Source organism: Microtus oregoni, unplaced genomic scaffold (genome assembly GCF_018167655.1).
Source record: "Microtus oregoni isolate MIOR12 unplaced genomic scaffold, Mior012 000000F_ref0000247, whole genome shotgun sequence".
In the NCBI taxonomy this organism is placed as follows: domain Eukaryota; kingdom Metazoa; phylum Chordata; class Mammalia; order Rodentia; family Cricetidae; genus Microtus; species Microtus oregoni.
The window spans coordinates 59,771,682-59,796,813 of NW_024543059.1; the positions used below are offsets into that span (position 1 = coordinate 59,771,682).

At 37.5% G+C, this 25,132-nt stretch overlaps 1 protein-coding gene across 6 annotated transcripts in view; it reads left to right on the forward strand.

The window, feature by feature from the left end:
- Positions 1-25,132, forward strand: part of Prkacb (protein kinase cAMP-activated catalytic subunit beta) — a 91,868-nt gene that overhangs the window by 17,397 nt on the left and 49,339 nt on the right. Inside the window, exon 1 of one of the 6 annotated variants that reach the window (XM_041656672.1) lies at positions 23,807-23,934. The exons of 2 other annotated variants lie outside the window; for them this stretch is intronic. In XM_041656672.1, coding sequence (XP_041512606.1) covers positions 23,925-23,934 — 10 coding nt within the window. In that variant the 5' untranslated portion in view covers positions 23,807-23,924. Of the gene's footprint in view, positions 1-23,806; positions 23,935-24,229; positions 24,519-25,132 lie in introns of those variants that run through there. 3 more of the 6 variants (XM_041656778.1, XM_041656718.1, XM_041656836.1) reach the window with 3 other exon arrangements.

The following is a 25,132-nucleotide window of genomic DNA, read 5'->3' on the forward strand; positions in this document are numbered from 1 at the left end:
AATATATCCTAAAATTGTATCAATATACAAAATGTCTTAAGCAGAGTTAGAAGCATGCATGCACATAATATGACAAAATAACTTTGCCTAGATATACAAATACTGTAGATGAAATAGGCGCATATTCAATACAATTTACAATATACAAGAATCTATACCAATGTAAATTGCCTATAAATAATAGCTTACAAGTATTCACTCTATTACTGTTATTAGTGTAAGTAAGCTCACACTAATCTATTATCCCATCCTATTTCCCATTTTTCCAGAGATCCCTGAGCCTACATAATTTACCCCCAAACCCTAGCCCTATACCAGTTATAATCAACTCCTAAATGATGTCCCTAACACTGAGGACAAACTTTGTTGGGAGAGTGGACGTTGTCTTCCAGCTGTCATGGGGGCGATGTTCTTTCTATGGTATCCTGTGAAAGTAAAATGATGGTTAAGTTTCAAGATTACTGTCTGATATAATTGCAAATAGTCTCTGAGTATTTGGTAGGATTTTTCTGAGGTTCCTACTTGGAGATCTGGCCAGAACATTGTAAAAAAAAAAAAAAACTGCATCATTTCAGCTAACCAAGTTGGAACCATCTTGAGCAGCTGGTACTTAAAACAGGTCTTATAGTAGCGCTATCAGCATCATGAGGTCACACCAACCAGGTGGAGTTGTTGTGGGGCCCCATCTTCTTTCTGGAAACTTCAAAGATTACTGCAGGAAAATTTATTGTTCATTGTGGAAGACTTAAACATTATTTATACAGACATATATTCAGTGAAAAGTATGATAGAGACAAAAATAGGTGTGAAGAGAAGTAAAGTTTTTTTCTAAATTTTTTCTTTTTTTCCTGTCCCATACCAGACGGCTCCTGACATAAGACAGAAACTCTGAATTTTTCTTTTAACAATATGCTTGGATTTAGAGAAGGACAGAGCCATTGTCCAACTCCAAAGCCAGCTTTGATTTTTAAGTGAGTCATGACTATTATTCTAGTTTATGTTTAGAGATCCTTACCCTCAGATGACCTCATAGATCATAATTCTCTTTGCTTGGTGATCCTATCTGGATAATTATCTTTTACTCTTTAGGCTTCTAGATGTCCATGGTTTCTTGACTTTTTGAAGATGAGTATTTTCCTGCAAAGACAAGAATAGAACTCTGCGCCAACCCTTATGAGGTTTCCTTACCACCTAATTGGTTGTCACCTCTGTGGATGAGCCATTATTTCTCCTTCTCAAGAAATTACACTTTTTTAGACCAAAACTTTATTAATTTTGATGGTATCCTTAACTTTTCTTCTGTTGAAACAAGAGCAAACCCCCTTCCCCAATGTAGCACATTTCCTGGTTTCCCTTGTGAGGTCAACACATCCTTGAAATAAACCAGCTGATTTAATTCAGAAGATTTTTTTTATTATTTAGTGTGTCTCTGCTGTTGTTCCTTTCTCATTAGCATTTCAACGTTAATAAAGCATTATGTAATCTATTTCTGGGGGTTATTTTCCATTCCTGTTTGTTTAACATATCCTTTATAGTTCATTTTGATCTTTCTATAACTACCCGACCTGCAAGATTGTGTGGTATACCTGTAATATGCTTAATATTATCATGAGCAAAAAAGCTGTTTCATTTTCTTAGACACATATGCTGGACCATTATCTGTCTTTATTTGTGCAGGTATACCCATGATGGCCATAATTTCTAATAAATGTGTGATTACTGAATCAGTCTTTTCTGAGCTCAAAACAATTGACCATTAAAAAGCTGAATATGTGTCAATGGTGTGGTGTACATATTTTAATTTCCCAAAATCTGCAAAGTAGAACACATCCATCTGTCAGGTTTTATTTCTTTGACTACCCCTTGAGTTACTCCTTGCAGGTAGTGGTGTTTGGTTATAGAAAGAGCAAGTAGGACATCTCTTTATAATCTCCTTAGCTTGTTGCCATGCAATAAAAACTCCTTCTTTAAACATTTGCTATTGACATGATGTTTCTTATGAAATTCTGAGGCCTTCAACATACTTCCCATCAATAATCAATCAATTTCTGCATTATCATGTACTAGACGGCCTGGCAGACTTGTATGGGATTGGATGTATATGGGACAGAAACTATTCCTGATTATATCTTTTTTTTTTTTTTTTGGTTTTTTTTCGAGACAGGGTTTCTCTGTGGCTTTGGAGCCTGTCCTGGAACTAGCTCTGTAGACTAGGCTGGTCTCGAACTCACAGAGATCCGCCTGCCTCTGCCTCCCGAGTGCTGGGATTAAAGGCGTGCGCCACCATCGCCCGGCTCCTGATTATATCTTGACCCTGTATGAATAATGCAGTCAATTCTGAATCATCTGATATAAATTTAGTGGTTTCAATATGCAAGACAACTCTTTCTGCATATTGTGAGTCAGTAACTATATTAAGAGGTTCTTTAAAATCTCTTAGTACCATGAGAATAGCATATAATTCTACCTTTTAGACAGAATTATTAGGGCTTTGTTCCACCTTAAATCTTCTGATTTGTAACCTGCCTTCCCTGATTTATTGGCATCAGTATAGAATGTATGGGCTCCAGTTATTGGTGTGTCCCATACAATGCAGGGAAGGATCCAAGTAGTTCTCTTTATAAGGTTTATTCTATCACTTTTGGGATAATTGTTATTAATCTCTCCTTAAAAAAATAGCACAAGCTCTTTGCCAAGGTTCATTGTCTTCCCATAATTTTTTAATTTCATCAGTAGTAAAAGGCACTATGATCTCTACTGGGTCTATACCTGCTAGTTGACAAAATCTCAATTTTTCTTTTATAATTCAGAGACTTTTTCCATATAATGGTCTATACCTGCTAGTTGATGAAGTATCAGTTTACCTTTTATAATTAATTCAGAGACTTTTTCAACATAAGTTTTTAATTTTTTAACTTGGTTTATGTGGTAAAAAGATTCTTTCTAAGATAATGTTTTCCCTTTGCATTAAAATCCTGTAAGGGAAATTCTAGAAGGCAATATGACTAAAATGCAATTAAGATTTGGATTTATCCTATCCATATGTGCCTCCTGTAATTTTTCTTCAACGACAATCAATTCCTTTTCTACTTCAGTTGTTAATTCTCTAGGATTATTTAAGTCTTTGTCACCATCTAAGGTTTTGTTTAAGTGAACTATTAGAGCAGGTGTTATCCCAACAGCAGGTCGTAGACTGGAAATGTCTCCTAACAATCTTTGAAAGTCATTAAGAGTCCACAGTTGGTCTCTCCTAATTTGTGCCTTTTGTGTTCTAAATTTCTGTAAACCAATTCTATAACCTAGGTAATTGACAGAATCTAGTCTTTGTATTTTTTTCAGGAGCAATTTTTGATCCCCATTTTGGCAAAAGTTTCTTCTTCAAACATTTTTTCTAAAGTATCTATGTTTGAATCAGATAGCAAAATGGCATCCATGTAATGGTAAATTATAGATTTAGGATTTTTCTTATGTATTATTTCCAGTCACCGACTTACAAGGTATTGTATAGGGTGGGGCTATTGAGCATTCCCTGTGGAAGAATGGTCTACTGTTATCTCCCAGTAGGCTGAGAATTATAAGTAGGCACTGTGAAGCCAAATTTTTCTCTGTCCTTTTCTTTTAAAAGTATAGTGAAGAAACAAACTTTTAAATCAATAACTATAAGAGGTCATCCTTTTGATAGTAGAGAAGGCAGAGGAATTCCAGACTGTAGAAGGCCCATAGGTTGAATTAGCTTGTTGACAGCTCTTAGCTCTGTTGCCATTCTCCATTTACCAGATTTTTTTTTTTTACAACAAACACAGGATAATTCCAAGGGCTGGTTGGTTCTTTAATATGGTGAGCATCTCATTGCTCTCATACCAGCTGTTCTAAACCTACAGTTTGTCTTCTGTTAAAGGCCACTGTTTAACCCATATTGGTTTCTCAGTTAACCATTTTAAAAGTAGGGCTGTTGGTACCTATAAAGGTTTGCTTGTTGCTTTGTGTTTTTGTACAGCCTGAAATGCTGGTGACTTTTGTGTATAATACCTTATAATATCCTTCTGAGAATTATGAGTTTCTTGGACTACAGGAATATTAATCTGGATATTCCATTGCTGCAGCAGGTCACTAACCCATAAATTCCCTGCAATATTAGCCACATATGGCCTCAGCCTTCCTCTGTCCTTTTGGCCCTATTCATTCAACCCATCTCATGCTTTGTTTCACTTGAGGTAGAATTCGAATTCCTAGGAACTGAACATCTACCTCTTGAAGAAGCCAATTTGGATGCCAAGATTCTGGAATAGTGATACTTATGTCCATACCCATGTCTATGAAACCCACAATTATAATGTCATTTATATGCAATCTTAGCTTTGGTCTTTGATCATTTATAGAAGTCTGCCAGAATAAATGTTTCCTATTTCCTACTGGAATTTTTGATTCATCTTTCATGTTTATTTCCTCATCCAGAGGAGTAGGATCTTTTACAGAAGGCTCAGGATTTTTTAATTTTTCTAGTGAGACGTGTTCTCCATAGTGGCTGGGAATGACTGGACTACTTTTGACTTGGAGGTGTATGAGAAGCCTGCCAAGGAATTTCCCCATGATATCGGGTTGCCTTGTCTATCTTTTTGGACACAAAGTGAAGTATATTACAGGGACACAGGCAATCAAAAGAACTTCCGGTGGCCAGAGTGAGAATAAATAATATGGTGTTGAATTATAGGCCAAATTGTAAATCTACAAGTTAATGACTTAGTAATTAATGGGGGCAAAGACTTGCATTGCCCATGCAGAAGAGTTGCTTTTAGCCGGCAGGGAGGTAGAGTGTAACTCCTTAGGTGTGTTGTGCACAGTGACTCCTTGAGAAGAGAGCAGTGTTGACAGTGTGGTGAGAAAAGTATTCTACTGCTCATTACTAGCTACACTAATGGTCAAAGCTTCTACAGTGATAAGTTATATGATACATAAACTTGATGTAGCATGATATAAATAGCTGAGCATCTTAGCCTTCACTCCAGACTAATCATGAAAACAAGAAAATTCTGGTGAGGGATGTTTTACAGAATATTTGACCAATGCTTCCTAAATTTGTGGGAACAACAAAAAGATAGCTCTAGAGATTGTCACAGCCAAGAGAAGCATAGACACGAGAACTAAGTGTAGTGTGACACCCTGGGTGGAATCCTGGTGCAGGAAAGTCTGTTATGTAAAACCAATGAGTTCTGAATGAATTGGTTATCCTTAGTGTGTCATTGTGATTGAGTAATTATAAAAAGTTCACCACGTAAAAGCAGAATGTCAGTAAAACTGGTGAGTGAGAATTTTTGCAACATTATCTATTTCAATCTGTTATAAAGTCTTTAATAAAAGAAATTCTATTGATGTAAAAGTCCATAGATGCAGATTGTCTGTGTTATTAAAAGCTCTGCTTGCCTGGGGATTTTGGATGGCATGAGAGAGAAATAGTGAAGAAGCAATAGAAAAGTTGAGGTAGATTCATTCATCATCTTCATTGTGGATAAAGTTAGCGAAAAGCTGGATCCACTCTTTGACGTAGATGTGATCTCACTGTTGTATTTTCATATCAAGACGATTGAAAGGAATGCATTAACCTAAAAAATGTTTCCAACATGTTAGCTCTATTCATTAAAATTTAAGGAATAAAACAAGAGGAATTGTAGATCTAAATTCACTTATGTCAGTAATTACACTAAATGCAGCTGGTCCATACAAGATCCAGCACTGTGCTGTTTTCTCCTTTGAATATTTTAAAGATGATTGTTTAAAATCAGGGGAGCCGGGGAGAATGTACCATGTAAACATGATTACAGTTAATTACAATATGACAATCTAGCATTACCTAGATAACAAACCTCTTGTCATGTTTTTGAGAGAGTTTGTAACTGATTCTGTGCAATCCCATCAAAATTCCAATGGCATTCTTCATAAAGTTAGAAAAAATAGTTTGAAATTTTATATGAAACAAAAGCAGGAAATAGCCAAAATGATCCCTAGGAGAATATCTATGTGCTAGAATTTACTTTTGCTCTAAAACAATGAATTACATGGAAAAAACATATGCATCTGCAAGCTATTTCATCAAGTGATGTGCTGGTACCTGACAAATATCATATGCTTTCTCAATAGGACCCTAGTTTACAGTGTCTCCGTGTGTTTGTAAGTAGTGGTGAGTGTCCAGGAGATGGGGAAAGTGTTGAGAAAGTGAGAAAGAAGGAAGTGTGACGTGAAAGCATGGAGGTGAAGGGAAAGGAAAGAGAGAAAATATGGTGGAGGGTAGAAGAAGGGAGAAGAGTCAAGAGAACAAATACTGTTTGGAAATGCCATAATGAACACTAATGCTGGACAACATGCTGGTTTTTTTCAAATCAAAACAAAGACCAAGCCAGGTGGTGGTGGCACACACCTTTAATATAAGCACTTGGGAGGCAGAAGCAGGTGAATCTCTGTGAGTTTGAGGCCAGCCTGGTCTACAGGGCAAGTTTCCAGGACAGACTCTAAAGCTACAGAGAAACTCTGTCTCAAAAAAAAAAAACAAAAACAAAAACAAAAACAAAAAAAAAACCCTCCAAAAAACAAAAAAAGCAAAACAAACAAAAAACCCACAGACCAAATAATTAAACAAACTCCAACCTATAGAAGATAGTAAACAGCACTGTTTTGTTAATGCTCCCTAGAAGGACAGAACCAGTATATGGTGTGAATATAGTTTAAAGGGTTTGTGTGCATACTGTCTCTGCACCTTCTCCTGTGGGACATTGTTTTTGGATTTCTCATTTCCTGTTCCATGAGTTTTCCCCTTATAATAAATAAAATATAATTGTTTTATCCTTAGCTAGCCTGGTTGTTTCAACACTATGCTCTTTCTGCAACTCCTTTCTCATCTGACTGTCAGCTTGTAGGAAGGCACCGCCCATGTTCAGCAAAGATCTTCCTCCCCAGCATTATTTCTCGTCAGCTAAGTAGAAACGCCTTCACAGATGCGCAAGGGGGCCTCAGTAGTACGAGACACCACTTAATTTGTGCGTGTACACACACACAGAAATGGACAGTTCAGTTGTAATCTTTAAATGAAAACAAAACCTTCCTTGATCGTATAGTTTCCCCAAAGTTTTAGGGGGAAAAATGAGCGTCTCTTTTCAGAATCTCTTCTTGAAAATAGAAGATGTACATCTGAGCTTACTTAATGAAGTCACCTTATTTAACCTGATTACAAAAACCATCCACAAAATCTGAAAGTAAAGCTGTTAAGCAGTGCCTGTTATAAATATAGGCACAAAAATTCCTAAAACATTGTTAGTAAATTAAATCCAGCAGTATATAAGAAGAATGGGAGGTGTTTCTCCTAGGCTGGTTCAGACAGAATTGAAACCATGTGATCTCATCAAACAATGTATCTTTAAGTCATCACTAAAAGCAGGTGGAAATGTGTTAGTTCAATAAAGAACAGCCACCAAAATTATATCTACAGTAACATGGGAAGTGAAGAAAAACTTTCTTCCTAAGTCATAAAATAAGACAGAGATATCTTATCCTTGCTTCTCCTGTTGAGCATTGCACAGGAAGTCATAGGCATTCCACCTGGCAAGGAAAGCAAAGGTAGCAGAAATCTTAGGGGAACGCTGTCCAAAAATGATTAAATCTACATAGAAAATTTCAAGAAATCTACAAAAAGAAAAAAAGAGACCTAGTATGGTAGCACAAGTAAACTATTCAGTGTCAATATAAAAAAGCCAGTAGTGAACAAGTGTAAAATAACATTCAAAATTGTTATGTTCTATTTCAATACACCATAGTATGTGTGATTCCATATTTTTATACACCAGTTAAAAGCAAATTTAAACCTTAAAAAAGACTTGAGTATATGTCTACCAAGTTATCTGTAAGTTCTCCATATTGAAAACTGTAGAAAACTGATTAAAAAAAAAAATCAGACACCCAGGTTAGTGCCAGGAAACTCTAGGATCCTGGACTGATTGTACAGAGTTAAGATGTTATTTTTCTTAGTGAGCAAAATCCCAATATAACCATAACATGATTATGTTTATAAAGATGACTAGATTGATTTAGCCCTGGTTTAAACACACACAGAGAGAGGGGAAAGGGAAAGGGAGAGGAAAGTGTGGGAACAGGAAAATGACTGGGTGGGAGCTGGAAGATTTACACTGTAAGATGTTTAGGTTGACTAGCACCTCTGTGGCCTCCAATTCAGTATGGTAGAGGTGAAGGGACGACAGAGGTAGATGGAGGAACAGATCACAACCACAGATGTGACCACTTGACTTTTGACAGGTGCAAATGCAGTTTAATTGCTATTGAATGTGTAAATTGTGGTAAATCCATACAGTGGAATGCTTACTCATTAAAGGTGAAATCTTCAGACTCCATGGATAAATGGCAGTTACTATGTTAGGCTAAATGGATTTCATATGCTATATAAAGTCATTTAGATGACATTGTAGAAAAGGCAACAATATATTCTAAACTTTTATTTGAGTAGCAAGGTCATGTCATTTGTCCTCCACGTGAAGGCAACATCATTACATATTAAATATGATTCCTTGTCCTCCTTAACCTTCAAACTTCTGTACATAATTTTGTGTGGCCCAGAGTGGTTGTAAGCATAGATGTAGACAACAAAACTGAGTGGCTACAAGGTGACCACCTGAAGGAAAACATGCCCATGGCAGTCTCAGATCTCTGCCGTAGATCAGTAGCCCACCATGTCCACCACCTCACCTCCACTTCCCACCCATGAGAAACTGCAACTGACCTGAAAGGTGTTTCTGGAAAATTATATTCATGTAGCCTAATGGCCCAGAACTGAGGCTTAAAACACCTGTGACTGTGGGCAAGTAGCTAAGGTTTGCAAGTGTGTGTCCATCTTGAAATGGGCATGTTCAGCTGAGCATGGTGCCTTAGTCCTGCAGTCCCAGCGCACAGGGAGTCTGAGATAAGGGGATCTCAAATTCCAGGACGGCTTGAGCAAAATAGCAAGGTCCTGTCCCAAAATACAGTTTTTGAAATATCCAAGAATAAATCTCAGTTGGTTCAGTACATGTTTAGAACGTATGAGACCCCAGATTGAATCCCCTGTGAGGGACCCTGGGGTTGGTGGTGGGAATCACATGATATTGGTGCTGTTTCTCATTTATAAATATTTTATGAACCTGAATATCACAATGCAGATCTTCTTGTATATGGTAAAGTACTTAGCAAAGACGTCATTAGTGTTTGATATTAAATATAAGAAACGTGTGTGTATGTATATATGTGTGTATTGCATCCCACAGCAGTCAGAGCAAGCTCACCTCTGAAAACTGCTGTTGTTTCTTGTAACTGCATTTCAATTGGAGCTGCAGTTGTTTCTCTCAGGCAGTAGATGCCGGTAGAGTTCTTCTCAAATAAGAGACAGATCCTCTGAGCACCTCCATGACAACAGCTTCCTGGTCATATTACCAAGAAAAATATTTCAGAAACTAAATATTCTACATTCTGCGTGGTCTTTTAAACAGAAAGAAACTAGTTTTATTTAAATAAAAAAGAAAAGCTTTCAAACATAGTATTTTTAAGATACTCAGTTTGTGAATTTTACTTTTTTTGCTATATTAATTGTATATCTTATGTGTTTTAGTTAAATGAATCTCATTTCTTGTTTGAAATGTGGGACTTCTGTATTTAAGCAACATCAAACAGAAGTCTGGCTAAATGTCTGTTAAAAGTGAATACGGCTCAGCTGAAATGTTACACTCAGTTGTGTTTGACAAGGAAGCACCGTGGCTGTGGTATCTGGGGAAGCCAGAGAAACAGATTAACAATTGGCGGTAGTGAGGAAAGCAGGGCAACAGGGGTGATTCTGAAAATCTGTTTTGCACCTAATAAGCACGAAAGAATGAAGACAAACTTTGATTGTAGAGCGCTGTGAAAAGTCCAGTAATGTCACCTCCATTATTATCTTTACATAAATTACTCAGTGCTGTCTAGTTCGTTTATAAATATAGTCGGGTGATTTTACTTAGACCTTTAGAGGCCTAACAGTGAATGGTTCACTTCCATGTTTATTGATCTTGTAACAATGTACATTGCACTTTACAAATTCAGGTGAGACAACAGGGTCACGGGTTGATAAACAGCCAATATTAATATGAAATGATAAGGACCGTGGAAACAGGAGAGCAGTTTGCTTTCCTAAGAGTCGTGTAGAAGTGCTGTGCTGGCAAGGTGACATTGGTGGTGAGCGTGACAATTAGTAGAATTCTGTTAGGAGAGCAAGTCAAAGGAATTCAGATCCATTCTTTGCTTACTGGTCACTCTGTGCCCTGGATACTTTTAAATACTGCAGGCTCCATCCAGTCTTCTGTTTCATGTAAGACAATGTCAGGTGTTAATAAATCACTGATTAGACACGTTTGATGATTTTTGGCAAAAGCTACACATTTTTAAAATTAATCATATAGTTATTTTTTAAAGTCCCTTTAATTTTCCGTATTTCTGGCATTTGAGCTTCCAAAGGAAAAAAACTACACATCCTGACACACATGATATCAAAAGGCAAACCCTCAGAATCCTTGTTAAATGCCCTCCAGTACCCTTTATCCTGCAGACTGAAGATGGTAAATTTTATTTGCTGTAGGTAATGTTTCTAAGATCATTATATCAGAAGATCAAGGAAGCAGCAGTCTTCTGTATTAGGAGTTTAACATTCCTCAGCCAGTTGGAAGAAATTTTTTTTCTCTGAATGAAAATTTCTTGGTATGGCTGACAGCCAATAAAATTACAACCTGTGGTTGCCATATGATTGTCTTCCAAAATTTAAATCTGATTTTTTTTCTTGTTTTTTTCCAAATGCTAGCGTTTTGAAATGTACTATTTATAGACAGGCACATATCCAGTAATAAATTTGATAAGTAAAACTGGTATGCAAAATTTCTGTAATTCCCCTATGTATTAAACTTAAGTGAGTTAGCAACTTTGAGTTCTTTGAAATTAGTTCAGTTTTTTCTTAGTTATGACATATGTTATCAGTTGTTTTTTTGAAAGAGTCTTGTCACATCTAGTCATACCAATTTTGATGAAATGTTAACTGCTTATAAAGATTCATAAAGTCTGTCTATCTAGGCTGACTTCCTGTAAGCTAATTCTAGCATGTTAATATTTGGCCTCTAGTTACATAGGGTTGTAATACATGTTTAACTAGTTTCCCATATTTTGCAAAATACTTATTACCCTGCTCTGTGAACTTTTATACTTCCTGTGCTCATTCCCATGCATATTCCTATCAGACTCATAAAAACCTAGAGCCTTTGAGCAGCTGTGGCAAGGTTTAAAGTGTGCATCTCTGGCTGAGATGAGGAGTTTGGCAGAGGAAGGCTCGGTAGTGTGCTGTTTTATATTAACAGGAAGCAGCAGTGGTGGTTTGCAAACCCTGCAGACAGGAAGTTTAACACATGCACAGCCCTTAGCTTCTCGATAGGAAGTTGAGCTCCTTCTGGAAACATTCGCAGTGACTTTAAGTGTAAATGCACGTGAATGGCAGCCTACAAAGAACTGTCCTGCAGCCAGCACACGGGCACATCCACAGCCCTCCAGAAACTGGAAGGCTTTGCTAGCCGCCTGTTTCACAGACACTCCAAAGGCACCACACATGACCAGAGAGCAGCTCTGGAGAATGACAGCCTTCGGGTCTCTGAGCAGACTGCCTTATGGGACAGATCAAGTAAGTGTTTTGTTTTGTTTTGTTTTGTTTCACCGATACATTGTAATTAGTAGCTAAAGTGTTTGGGGTTTCAGAATCAGAAGTAAAGAACCCAGTTTTGTCTATTGTTTTATGATTTGTAGAAGGACATTTTTCAAAATGATGAGAAATTCCATAAAAACTTAGTAAGTTGAGATGAATCATGTGTAGTTCATTTTTTAAAATTTTATATGACTTAAGTCAAACATCATTGATAAAATTGTCGGTGATATTCTTATATAATTTCTAATATATGTCGCTGTTGGTGTTTTTACTTTTTATTCTGAGGTACAAAAACAAACAAATATAAACAATGACCTGACTACTTTTCAATTTCTTTTATTTATAACTAACTTTACATTTCGAATGTTACATTTGTTTACAGTTACATTTTATTGGGTTTGTCACCTGTCTTTTAATGAATATGTGAAAGTTATTACAGTTGTTACAGAAAAACCTTCTAAAATAGATTATTAATCTATGTAAAATTGTACATTTGTTACATGATTGAGATCAAAATCTTTCATTTTTGCATTTTATATCATGCATGAATATTACTATAGGCTAAACAAGTTGCTTATTGTATTACATTTCTTCAGAGACTGTTAAAATGTTCAGACTCGGTGTTTCTCTAAATGATTTAGAAGCTTTGATAGCATGAAGTGTAAAGGCTGTTTCACATTTAAACAGCACTAGTACCCTGTTCCCACGTTAACTAGGACCCTTCCTGAGGAGCCACAGCCTTGTGGTTAAGGAGAGCAGCGGTTGCCCTTGTTTGCTGTCATCAAATAGAACTAGAATTTGCCTCTTTGTAGTCATGGATCCCAAAGCAGTTAAGGAAGAAAATTCATTTTTAAAATAAAAAAATGTACATGTAGATTGCTCTGAGGAAGCTGAGGCTAAGTTTTACTGCGTCAGAATTGTAACTCTTTGAAGCTGGTCTAGGGAGAAAGAGCGTGCTTTTGTATAAAACTATCTTATCTTTAACTCTGTGTGTGTGTGTGTGTGTGTGTGTGTGTGTGTGTGTGTGGAGGGGGCAGGGGTGGAGGAGTAAGTGTGGGGGTGTGTTTTTACCCAAGATTTCCTGCCTCAGCCTCCTGAGTGCTATGATTATAAACCTGCACTATCATGCCCAACTTCTCAAAAGATCGTCACTGCGTAGGAAGTTAGCAGGTGAAGAGTCTCCTGTGTGTCTAGTTCACAGACTGTTGAGAACTGCAGTGGCAGCACAGGCTACCGAGATCTCCATGGCCCAGTGCCTGCTCTGTGAATTTCAGTCTTATAAACCCTTTTGGAGATATTTTGTGTTCTTTAAAAGTATTTCTAGTTTCAAACAAGGAACAAAACCAGTTTCTTTTCTGCATTTGGAAGGAATGTAATAGAATTTAATCATGGAGTTATGTTTGCACTTGACTGAAAGGGCTGGAGGTGTAAGATCTGTATACTTTCTGTAACATCTTTAAATGCAGCAATAGAGTACAGTCTTGTGACAGACACATGACTTCTTTTAGAAAAACAGACTTTAAAATGCTGGGGTTTTTTTTTTTCTCTATTGAAAAGAAAAAAAAACAAATAAGGCAGTAGTATCATGGCATACAAATACAATTATGACCAAATGTCATAATTGTAGCTCTATGAATAATGAGCTTGGTAAGAAATGGTTAAGGAGCAACTGAATTCAGTACATGTTCCTCCACCCTCTTCTCCTTTTCATATCCTCAAAATATTCTAATGGGCACTGTGATTTTACATGTAAGGGAACACAGTAAGCATGGCCTGTTGGCTGTCGGTGTGGACGAGAGGATGCAGAGACAGAAGCTGCAACCCTGCCATCTCTGTACTGCGCTTTATTTATTTTGTGTGATGAAAACATTTTTATTCATTCGTGTATATGCTAACAAAGAGCATTTTAAAAATGCGTCTTTGGGGGTGAGCGTGGAAACGCAGAAGTGTAGAAGTCAGAGGGCAACTTGCAGGAGCTGGATCTTTCTTCCATCATGTAGGTCCTGAGATTGGACTCAGGTCACCAGGTTCGGGGACAAATACCTTCCATCTGAGCCATCTCACCTGGACAAGGAAGAGCTTTTGACAAGAAGGAGTTTTCCGGCAAAAAGCACTGCTGGAAGCTACTTTTGTGGAGGTCACTGTCAGGGCTTGTTTGAGCAGAGAAGAGAAGGCTGGAGCTCCTGACACACCAGGAGAGCATTACTTGAAAAATTAGGTCCATGGACTGTTGAGTAAAGATGGAAGGCTAATTTAGGCAAACATGGTTTTTGTTTTTTGTTTGTTTTGTTTTTTTATGTGACTCAGATTGACTCTGGACTCATTATGTAGCCCAGACTGGCCTGCAACTTGCTGTGATCCTCCTGCTTCCGCCTGAGTGTAATAGTCACACCCCTTTTGTTAGATGACAGATAACAGAAGATGGTAAACTTTAGAGTTTCTCTCTTCTCCAGGGACATTATTTGTAGGAATAGATATAGAACGTAAGCTACAGAGTTGTTTCTGTGGGTTTCAGTTTTAACTCTAAATTAACAGTAACTCTTCATTGGTAACTTAATGTATGGAATAACTATTTTCTTGCATACTTAAGTTCAAAGTAACAACATAGGAATTCTGCTTTTTGTCCTGGCTCAGAATAAATGGAGTTATTGACATTCATTGACTTTGCTTCCTAGAAAATTTGTTGTATTTCTTTTTGAAATCTTTTTTGTTGTAATTGCAGTTGTATAAAACTGAAAGGAATAGAAGGGTTGCATGTTGTGAGCCATTGGTTTCTAAACTTAGCAGTGTCTAAGCTGGAGCATTTTAAAGAGCAGTGCGTTGATCCCATCAAACTGTTACCTGTCCTTCCTACACAAGAAGTGCTTGTCAATTTCTGTGGTGGATGCAAGTTCACTTTAGTAAGTGTAGATTTAAATACTGTAATGAATAAGGAAATGATTTCGGATATGAATTTTCTCAATAGAACTAGATAACTCAAGTGACTGTAATAGACTAATTTATCACTTTTACCCTTTTGAAGCTTTTTAAACCCAATTTGTTAGTCCCTCGAGTTTGTGTAATTGTAACTTCTAAATTACTTTTTATCTCTTTTCACACAGCAACTATTTTATGAGCTGATTGATTATTATCGATTTCTACTCATACGAAAAATCTTTTTGAATATGGATTGTATCCTAGTTTATAAGCTGTGGTTATCAGGGTCATAGATGTAGCTCAGGGTTAAGAGCACTTGCTGTTTTGCAGAGAACGTGGCTTCAATACCCAGAAGCCACATGACAACTCACAACTGCCTGTAATTCCAGTTCTAGGAGATCCAAAGATATCTTCTGCCTTTCTTAGGAACTAGGCACACATGCGGTGCACATACATATATGCAGGAAGCATTCATACACATAATATAAAAATCAGTCTACAATTATAAAGATTTCAAGGAAGATTAGATGATTTTACCCTCAGAAACAAGAGTAAGAAGAGCAGCCAGAAACAATGTAATATTTAAGCCACACTAACATGCAGAATGTTGGGCTGTAATCGTAGAAGCCAATAGGAACTCTATTTCTCACCACTTCCAATGTCTGTGTGAGTGCTGCTGGATATGGGGGTAGGCAAGTGATATTTCCATCCCATTAACATAATTTTTTATGGAGAATCATAGTACAACACCTTAGATAAAGAGCCGAAAGAATTTGAAACATGCAATTCAAAAGTTAATTTGCTTATTCTTCTACAGGGAAGTGCATACTTGGTCTTTAATTCAAGCTAACACTTTTAAAGTTACAGTGAATATGGCAGTTTATAATAGCCAGATAGTGAATAGTGAATTCCCTTTTTTCCTTTTCTTTTCTGTTTTTATTTTTGTTTGTGTTTTGAGCCAGTGTTTTTCTGTGTAGCCCTGGCTGCTATGGAACTTGCTTTGTAGACTAGGCTGGCCTTGAACTCACAGAGATCCTCCTCCTACCTCTGCTTCCTGAGTGCTGGGATTAAAGACATGCACCACCTGGCTGTGATCCCCTTCTTAACGGTATTTGTTTGCAGTATTCTGATGGGATTTCAGGGGTTGGGGCTGTGTTTCTGTTACTCCTCATGTTGTGTCTGTCTGTACAGTTTGATCTTTAACTTCCTGGAGGTATAAGGAGTGTAGGTTCATTCTGACATTGCTACCCTGTTCTCAGTAAATACTTTATTTATTATCTTAACATTTTATATTTTTCAGGCTTATGCTAATAAAATCTTTCTAACTTGTTCCATTATGGTTTTTGCAGTTTCTTTGAAAGGTTTATGGGTTTTCACTAAAAATACCAAAATACTCACCTGACCCTAGCAAATACTGTATTTCCAGGCCAGGCACTTTTCACTGTTAACTGTGAGTTTTGATCATGAGTCATGATCCAAGTAATCAACAGTTACATTTACATCATTTACAATAGTTACATCATATTTCTTTGTATCCAGATGGAGCTGATCTCCCACTCTTCCCTCAAACTCAGATACTCACCTACTTCCTCTTTCTATTAATTCCTTTTCTACCATTGGAATTATATAGCATATAACGTCTGTTTCTGACATCTTTCATCTGTGTTGCAGAATGTGTCAATAGTTGCTTCCTATTTGTTGCAGAATCTACTGTGTTGGGTGACAAATTTGCTTTATCTGGTCTGTTTTGTGATTGACTAAAATAGTATTGTTTCTAGATTTTTGGCTATTTGGATGATACCATAAATATTTAAAAGCAAGTCTGTGTAGACAGTTCTTTTTTTCTTTCTTTGAGTAGGTATATAGGGTAGAGTGGGAATGAAATGATTGTGTCATACATTTTCATGCTCTTCAGGAATGGCCAGTGTACTTTCCCACAGTAGCTGTACCGTGTCATACTTCACCTGTGATGTAAGAGTCCAGTTTCTTCGTGTGTTCGTCAGGACTTGGTATGGTCAATCTCATGGAGTATAGACAGTTTGAGGTTTGAACTGGTATTTTGCAGGATGGTGTTAGCTTCTCTGTCCATAATAACTAGTGGCATTGGTTTATTTTGTATTCTTAGAAACCATTTGTGTATCTGGTTTGGATACTGTGTACTTAAATATTTTGTTCACTTTCAAAATTAAATTGCCTTCTTTTTCTAAGTCTTAAGAGCCCTCTATATATTCTGAATCCAGATTCTTGTGAAGGTTTGTAATTTGCAAACCTTTGCTCTCGGCTTCTGTCTGGGAGGAGGGGAGGTTTGGTACTTCAGTCGAGTCAGCGCTGTCTTTCCTTGCTTCGCACGCTGTGCCTTTCGGGCCAGACCTTAGGACGTCTTTAAATCTGTTCTTTCTCCTATAAATCTGCCTATATTTTCAGTTCTGTATTTGCTGTGAATTATGGAGAGAGAAAGAGAGAGAGAGAGATTCTGTTTTGTTTTGTTCCCCCCCCCCCCCCCCAGACAGGGTTTCTCTGTGGTTTTGGAGCCTGTCCTGGAACTAGCTCTTGTAGACCAGGCTGGCCTCGAACTCCCAGAGATCCGCCTGCCTCTGCCTCCCGAGTGCTGGGATTAAAGGCGTGCGCCACCACTGCCCGGCGATATTCTGGTTTTTATTATTTTATTTTTTACAAAAACTTTCCTTACGGCATTGAACTATCTTAATTCCTTTGTCAAAACTCACTGAGAACTATATATGTTTGTTTTTATGCCAGCCACATTGATTTGGTCACAGTGAGTTTAAAGTAAGTTTTGAAATCAAGTAGTATATTTCCTCTAATTTTGTTCTTTTACCAAAATTATTTTAGCTATTCAAAGGCTTTATCTTTCCATACAATTTCTGGATCAGCTTGTCCGTTTCTAAAGCAAAGCCTGCTGACGTCTCTGGATACTCTGGAAGCTATAGGTGATTTGGGAGGAATTGTCGTCATACGGTGACATGCCTCTCCATGTCTTCAAGTGACAGAGTTCATTACTGAGATCTTTATTTCTACTAATGTTATTGTAAATGAAACTCTTCATTAATTTCACTTTGGGGTTCTTTCCTGTTTTTTTATAATTATTTTTAGTGGTTTCTTTATAAGTTTAGATTCTCTAAAGATCGGATCATGTTGTCTTCGCATAAAGCTTCTCACGTGTGTGAATATCTTTAGTATTTCCCTTCCTGCCTTTGGCTTTACACAGTTTATGCCCATGAGTGCTTTGTGCCCAGTCTTAGGAGGAAGACAGTCGGTCTTTCACTCTCAAATATGATGTACGCTGCTGGAATCTTCTCTCCACCCTCAGTCTGGGAAAGGCCCCTGGAGGCTCAGCTGTTGAGAGGATTTTATGGCTGTTGGAGTTCTCAGACTTCTGTTGCTGCACATGCGTGGTCAGGCTTGTCCTTTGTTCTGTTAACATGTTTTTTTTTTTAATTTTATTAGCTGATTTTTCAGTGTGGAACAATCTTGCTCCATGGCCTTGGAGTATAATTCCTATTACAGACGTGCAGGGTTTGGGCGGAGATCTTTCGTCAGTGGAGTATACTGAGCGGTAGTTTGCTTTAGGTCTTTGCCCAGCTTGACTTTCAGCCCTCAAAAAATGAGTCACAAGTGTTCTTAGCTCTGAATTCTGTATAATTCTGAATACTCTGTGCTTGTTAAAATTGGTTTTATACTTGATAACTTCAGAGTACTTATTCAGGAACCGATTTCGATTTTAGCTTTCAATTGTGGAAGAAAAACTAAATTGTTCTGATATTTTTATTTCTACTTCTTTCTGGGTTAGCTTTTGGTAATTTGTAACTTTTAAATAATTTATCCATTTCATTCATCTTAATTCTGGTAATTCGTATTTTTTACTAATTTATCTAAGTCATCTTATATGCTTGGCCTGTGTCTTAGTTAGGCTTTCTGTTGCTGTGAAGAGACACCGTGACCAGGGCAGTTGTTATAAAGAAAACATTTAATGGGGTAGCTTAGTTTCAGAGGTTCAGTCCATTGTCATCATAGTGGGACAAGGTGGCACACAGGAAGACATGGTGCTAGAGAAACTGAGGGTTTTACATCTTGATATGCAGGCAACAGGAAGTGATCTGAGATACTGGGCATGACTTGAGCATATATGAGACCTCAGAGTGACATACTTTCTCTTACAAGACCATACCTACTCCAGCAAGCACACCTCTTAATAGTGCTACTCCCTTTGGGCCCATTTTCTTTTAACTACCGCAGTATGAAATTACCAATAATTTTTTTTAAAAATAATCTTGTTTCTCTAGCCTTTGTGATGATGCTGTTTTTATTCTTTAATTCAGTCATTAGTAATTTTGTCATATTTAAATGTTCCTCAGTCTAGTATTACTGTAGTTCTGTATTATTGGTGAGAGTTGCATTTTTCAATCCCTTTCAATTTTATTAATCGTTTCTTCTGTTTGTGCTACTTTCCCCTTTAAGAAATAAACAAAATGGAAGAAATTATCACCTGGTAGTCACCCATGATCTTGTATTTTCACAGTTGGTTCATAGTAGGCAACACAGTTCTATGAGATTGTGGACCTCTTAGACATAGGACACCTGTAGCCAATATGGATTCCCGGGAGCATTCCAAAAATGGTTGTATGTCATTTCCTTGCTGTGCACAATGTTTCCTTATTTCCCTTGTGATGTCTTTGTCATTCCTTTCCCAGGATTTTAGGATTTCAAACATCTTTCTGTTGTTGATTCTTTAATTATGCTCTTAAAAATTATTGACTGTATCCATTTAGTATGTGTGTATGTGTGTCTGTGTGTGTGAGTGATGTGTGCATGCCTTGGCACAGATATGGAAGTCAGAGGACCAACCACTTCCAGGGAGTTCTCTGTCTTTGTGGAACTTTGGGATAGAACTCAGGTCATCAGGTTTGGCGCCAGATGCCTTACCACTCAGCTATCTTGTGAGTCCTGAATAACTTGATGAAAGACTGTATTTTAAAAGGTTGAGAGAGCCTTTTGAATGAATCACCTACTTTGTTGTCTTACATGTGAAAACAGAGCATTTCCATCTACGTTATAAAAGAATCACATTCTGCTGACTTATGGCGCTGTCTTTTATGGATTGTTTAAGGCATTATGCAAATTTAGTTTATCCTTGCTCACTTCCTGTCTAGTTTTTCTAAGATTTATTAAGAAGAGAGTTTTGAAATCACCAAGTCTAGTCATGCTTCACCTTGCTGAGCTTCAGTGAATAATAGTGAACCACCTCTGTGGCAGTAGATCCTTTAGATCATGGAGCTGAGACATCTGTATTGCATAGTGACTCTGTAGCTTCGTAATTCCATAGTTCAATGCATTGTTCATGTGTTTATAGAAATACTGCCATTAACAAATCTGCTCTCACAATTGTGTAAAGGTGCAGCACATGTACTTATAGATCCATGTAATGCGTGGTAATGAGAGTGAACAGACTTGTTGCTGGCTTATGTGTTTTTTGTGCTACACTGTTATTTTAGAACATACCCTCTGTTTATGTATTGAGTCTCTTCTGAAGCAGTACACAGGCTATGTGAGCAGCAACCTCTTATAGCTCACACTGCATTGCTGTACGGCATGATTTTCTCTTGCCTTTGAGTCAGTCTCTTATCGCCATGCTCATCATGCACCGTAAACATACGGAATACCTTGCCACTGTTGCCAGTAAGAGGCCACATCACCTGACCTGAATGAAAGAAGTAACTAAGGCCTACATAGATGGGAAATCAGTGAGAGTCATTGCTTGTTAGTTACGTGTTCCATTCTGTTGTGACTGTGATCTTGACGAACAAGAGCAACCAGACAGAAACTGTGGAAGCAATGAAATGAGCGGCGATTCCAGAAAGGACTCTCTCACATTTATTTCCCTCTCAACACCACGAGGTTCTTAACAATCACATTCGCAATGTAGAAAGGAAAGCCTGGATTTTACAATGAGGTTAGATTTTCTACTAGCTCTGTAAACATGATTAAGAATTTACTGCAGACTTGAAAGTGAGTGTATCTAGGTGCAGACATGAAGACAACTGAGGCTTTAGGGGAACCCCACAGTGAGCTGGTTGTAGAGGAAAACTGTGCCAGGCATCTGGGGGAGCAGCTCCGGCAGAGCAGGACTGCACAGTGGCTTAGGTGTGTCAGGGGAGGGGCTCTGTCTAGGTGTGTGAGCACTCCCTGTTGTGTGAACAACAGACTTGTCACAGACACATTCCGTACATTATATCCCTGCTGTAACAGCACACGAGTGTAGTTATTAAATCACCTAATTCTCCTTTAAGTCTGTGTCCACATTACAGCGCCTCTTCTGCTCAGTACAGATATGTACCCAGTAGTTACTTCCGACATATGTTGGCTTTATAATGCATGGTCTTTTGTTTCTCTAATATTATCAATGAAATAATTTACCAGTATCAGTGTAGACACCACAGTGTCTCCTGGTTATTATTGTGGTGAGGTGTCTTTACCCCTTTTCCTTTGTTCCTGTTTCTATTTGAAGACTTAAAGTGTCTCTTACAGATGACATTTATGTGAACCTTGCTTCCTATCAGGTTGATAATTACTGCTTTTCATTTGTTTCTTTCATTACATTTAATGTAATTGTTGACATGATGGGTCTATATCTTGTTTATATCTTGTTTTATTGATTTCTGTTTTATAGATTTTGTTCTTATTGTTGATCCTATTTTCCCTTTATAATGCCTTCATTTTTATTAAGCAAACACAAATTACATCATTTGAAAGCCTCTGTTGATTTTTTTTAACTGTTAAAATATTTTTAATATACTCTTCTTGGTTTTTAATGATTTTATATAGTAACAGTCTTCTTCAGTATATAATTGGCATCATTTCTAGTAAAATAGAACAAATTTGCACTAATATGATAAATTTATTGTCTAAATATAATATTATTTTCATTGTACATTTTGTGAACTCATACTTAGCAGGTTTAAGATTTGATACCCAGCATCATGCATGCACTCACATATGTAAGAAGACTAAGTATAACCATTATATGTGTCTAGATGCACACATTTGTATATAGATTTTCCTTACTGGTTTGCCGTTTCCCGTGTTCTGAGGACTCACTTGTGCATCTCTGCTTGCAGCACGTGTCCTCTATTGTATCTGGTACACTTTTGTGGACAGTAGTTTTCCGGGACACACAGTTCTTACTGCGCAGTTCTGTTTCTTATTTCTCCTAGGGTTTCTGTGCATCATCTCACTGTCTCCTAGTCACTTATTTCAAAGAGAAGCTAACACTTTCCCTTGTACCTGAGCACTGGTTTGTCTCTTCCTGCTTTGAAATTTTTTACTTGGTCTTTATTTTTCACTTGACTATGAGGTTTCTAGATGTGGGTCTTCCTGTTTGTTCTACTTAGTATTAGCTTAACTATTTGTTTCACATGGTTTATGAACTCTGGGTAATTTTTTTTTTTAAAATTAGGGCATTTTCAGTCATTATTTCTTTAAACATTTTTCCAGCCAGTCTTTGCTCTTGGTTCCTATTAGATGTGTGTTGGACCCTCGGTATTAAATATAGTTCTAAGACTGTTTCCTTTTCTTGATATTGTTCATATTTCGAGTCTATCTTCAGCTCACATTTACAGGTTAGATCTTTTCTGCTTCTGAAATGTGATGTCAGAATTATAGTGAGTTACATTTTTCATATTGACTTACCAGGTCTCTACTTTTTGTTTTTCATATTTCCCTTTCTGTATTGAAATTCCCATCTGTTATATCATTCTCATCAACTCTTTGAACAGTTCCCCTTCATTTCGTTCAACATTTTACTAAATGTTTGCAAATATTTTCTAAATTGTACATAAATCCCAGTTCTGGGACAGTTTCTGTTAACTACTTGTTCTTCTTATTATAAATTATATGGGTTTGGGCAAAGATCAAGTCCTTAAAATGAGATATTTGTAGTAGCTCTATACTTGTCTTAATTTTTTGTTTCAATAATTGGTCTTTTTATTTAAACATCTTTAGTCCAGTTTGTAGATTTAGTGTCCTTCATGGTTTGTGCTGCTTGTCTCTAAATTCTGATTTTATGTAATTTACTCTTGGTTTATCTCTTGCCCAGAGTCCCAAAATTCAGTTGATATACACCGTCAGAGGGCGTGCTGGTGGAGCTGTGCGGAGGGGGGCAGCACACGTGTGGGCCATAGAGCTTTACATTTGGGATCTCAAATGAGGGTCATAAAGTCCTGTGCATCCAGGGACTTTTAGAGAGTTTAGCTCCTTTCTGTCTTCTCTCTATTTCCTTCCTAAACCTCTTGCTAGACCATCCGTCTGCTGTCCATTTCTGCAGGGCATTAAGCTAAAGGAGCTGGGCATTTCCCCACTGACTCCTCACTTACAGTTTGCCTTCTCACGTATAGTATTACATGTGGAGCTTCGGGCCTTCCTCTGGGAGGGCCTGTAAGCCTCCCAGGCCAAACTGGAGGGATCTAAGCGGACAAGAAGCCGCAGACTTCAGTGTTCTTCCCCAGAGCGCTGTGGTGCCTCCTGATGTCTCTCAGCTTGTCTGTGCTTAATCTGTACCAGAGCAGTGAACCTCCTTTCCAGCAGTTTTGTCCAGCTTGCTAGTTGTTTCTTGGGGAAGGCTCTTGACTGAGTGTCCATCATCACAAGTCCTGCCTCTCCTGGCAACTTTAAAGGGGCGGCTGCTTCACCTGCTGAACTGCCTCACAGACATGGTTCTCGAGGCCCTTTGGGTCATTAGTGGTACAGACCTTAGGTCTGTGAGATTAACACAAGCCACTCGTCATGCAATCCAGCCTCCCCACTTTGCCATACAATCTGTGCTCAGAGTCCTGTTTAATGGGAGGAATGTCACACTTGAATAATGATTACCAGTAAATTTATTGTGTGTTGTCTTTTTCTTAAATATTATCTGGTTAATATCAGATACTTAATGCTGAATTTAATGAAAATTTACAAATATTATTCCCTGATTTTCCTTATAAAAGCAGGTTATGTATAGCATTATATTATGCCTCTCCCATGATTGATACAGAATGTATAAATGGTTAACATTTGTGCTGCAGTATAGCTTTTGGCTCATGAAAAATGAAAGCTGTCAGCGATCTGGGCAATAAGATTCATCGCCAATAGTCACTAGCAACAGCACAGAGCACTCTAATCGCGGTGAGGTCCGCCGCTAGCAGTACGAGCTGCTGTAATGAAAGGCGTCTAGGTGCAGTCATTCTGCCGTTTGCTCCTCACCGGATTCAACATGGGATTGTGTGAGTATGGGAAGAAAAAATCTTAAAAATATCTTTGAAAGATGTATAAAAAGGGTAGTTCAGTGCTTAAATGTATAGAATGTTGTAGTTTGGAGATCATGTTGCCCTAAAATAAAAAGGCATTTTGTTTTGGTTGATTGAAGCTTTAGGAAAGCTACCTCTTGGTTAGAGGAAACTGATAATGCTGGTCTAATGTTGCCGTGGTAACAACTTTGTGCTGTTACAATTGAGAATATAGTATACATTCTGGTTCGCATTTTCTTCCTGCCATTTTGAGTGATTCTGGAGGTATATGAAGGAAGCTAGAATAGCTAGCTTGAGGGGGGAAAGAAACGCTAAACCTGATTACATAAAACATCCTTGGCATATTCTGTTATCTAGGGGTACCTCCTACTGGGCATTTAGGCTTTGCTTGTGGGGGCTTTTCTTTTTAAAACAAAAGAGAGCTCTTGGTGTTCTGCTGCCTGCTCCAGCGAATGTGTTTACACCATCGCTCTGCCTCCGGAGATTAGCATAACTCCCTTTGCTGCTGGGCTGTTGTTCTGAGCAATATGCTCTGGAGAGGTTGGCTGTCATCATGAATGGTAAGTATGGTCTCGCAGACTCTTTGGCTATATATATATTTTTAAAATGTTTAACTGCAAGAGGAAAAGGTATTTATGTGGAGATTGTGGTAAATGACGTTTGTGTCGATGCTTTTAAAGTAGGCATTATTGTAAAGTGCCTTTAAAAGCCATTGAGAACTATAAACAATAACAGTGTTGGTAGCCCAGCATTCCATTTCTGATGTCTTCATGGTTTGATTTCTTGTATTCACTGGCACTGCTGTTGTTGACTGTGTTGTGTGGTAAATTAATAAGTAGAAAACCAATGCAGCAAAAAGAGGTTTTTATTTTAGTATATAATGCTTGAGATAATCATATTTAACTTGACTTTAATTAGTTTTGTTATCCAAAAACTATTTTTTGTTGGCTTCTTTGGGGCTCTATTTTTAAATTCTAATCCTGAAAAATAAGATGCTGCCAAAATTTTATAGATTTTTGGAGGGTTGCTTTTAATTATAATTGGTTTAGAATAGTGAATTAAGGATAAAATAAATAAATGTGTTTTGACTCTGAAGGCTTTGTTAAAATTATTTTAGGAAAATTATTTATGAGACTATATACATTTGTGAAAATGAGTCTTTTGCTATGATTAT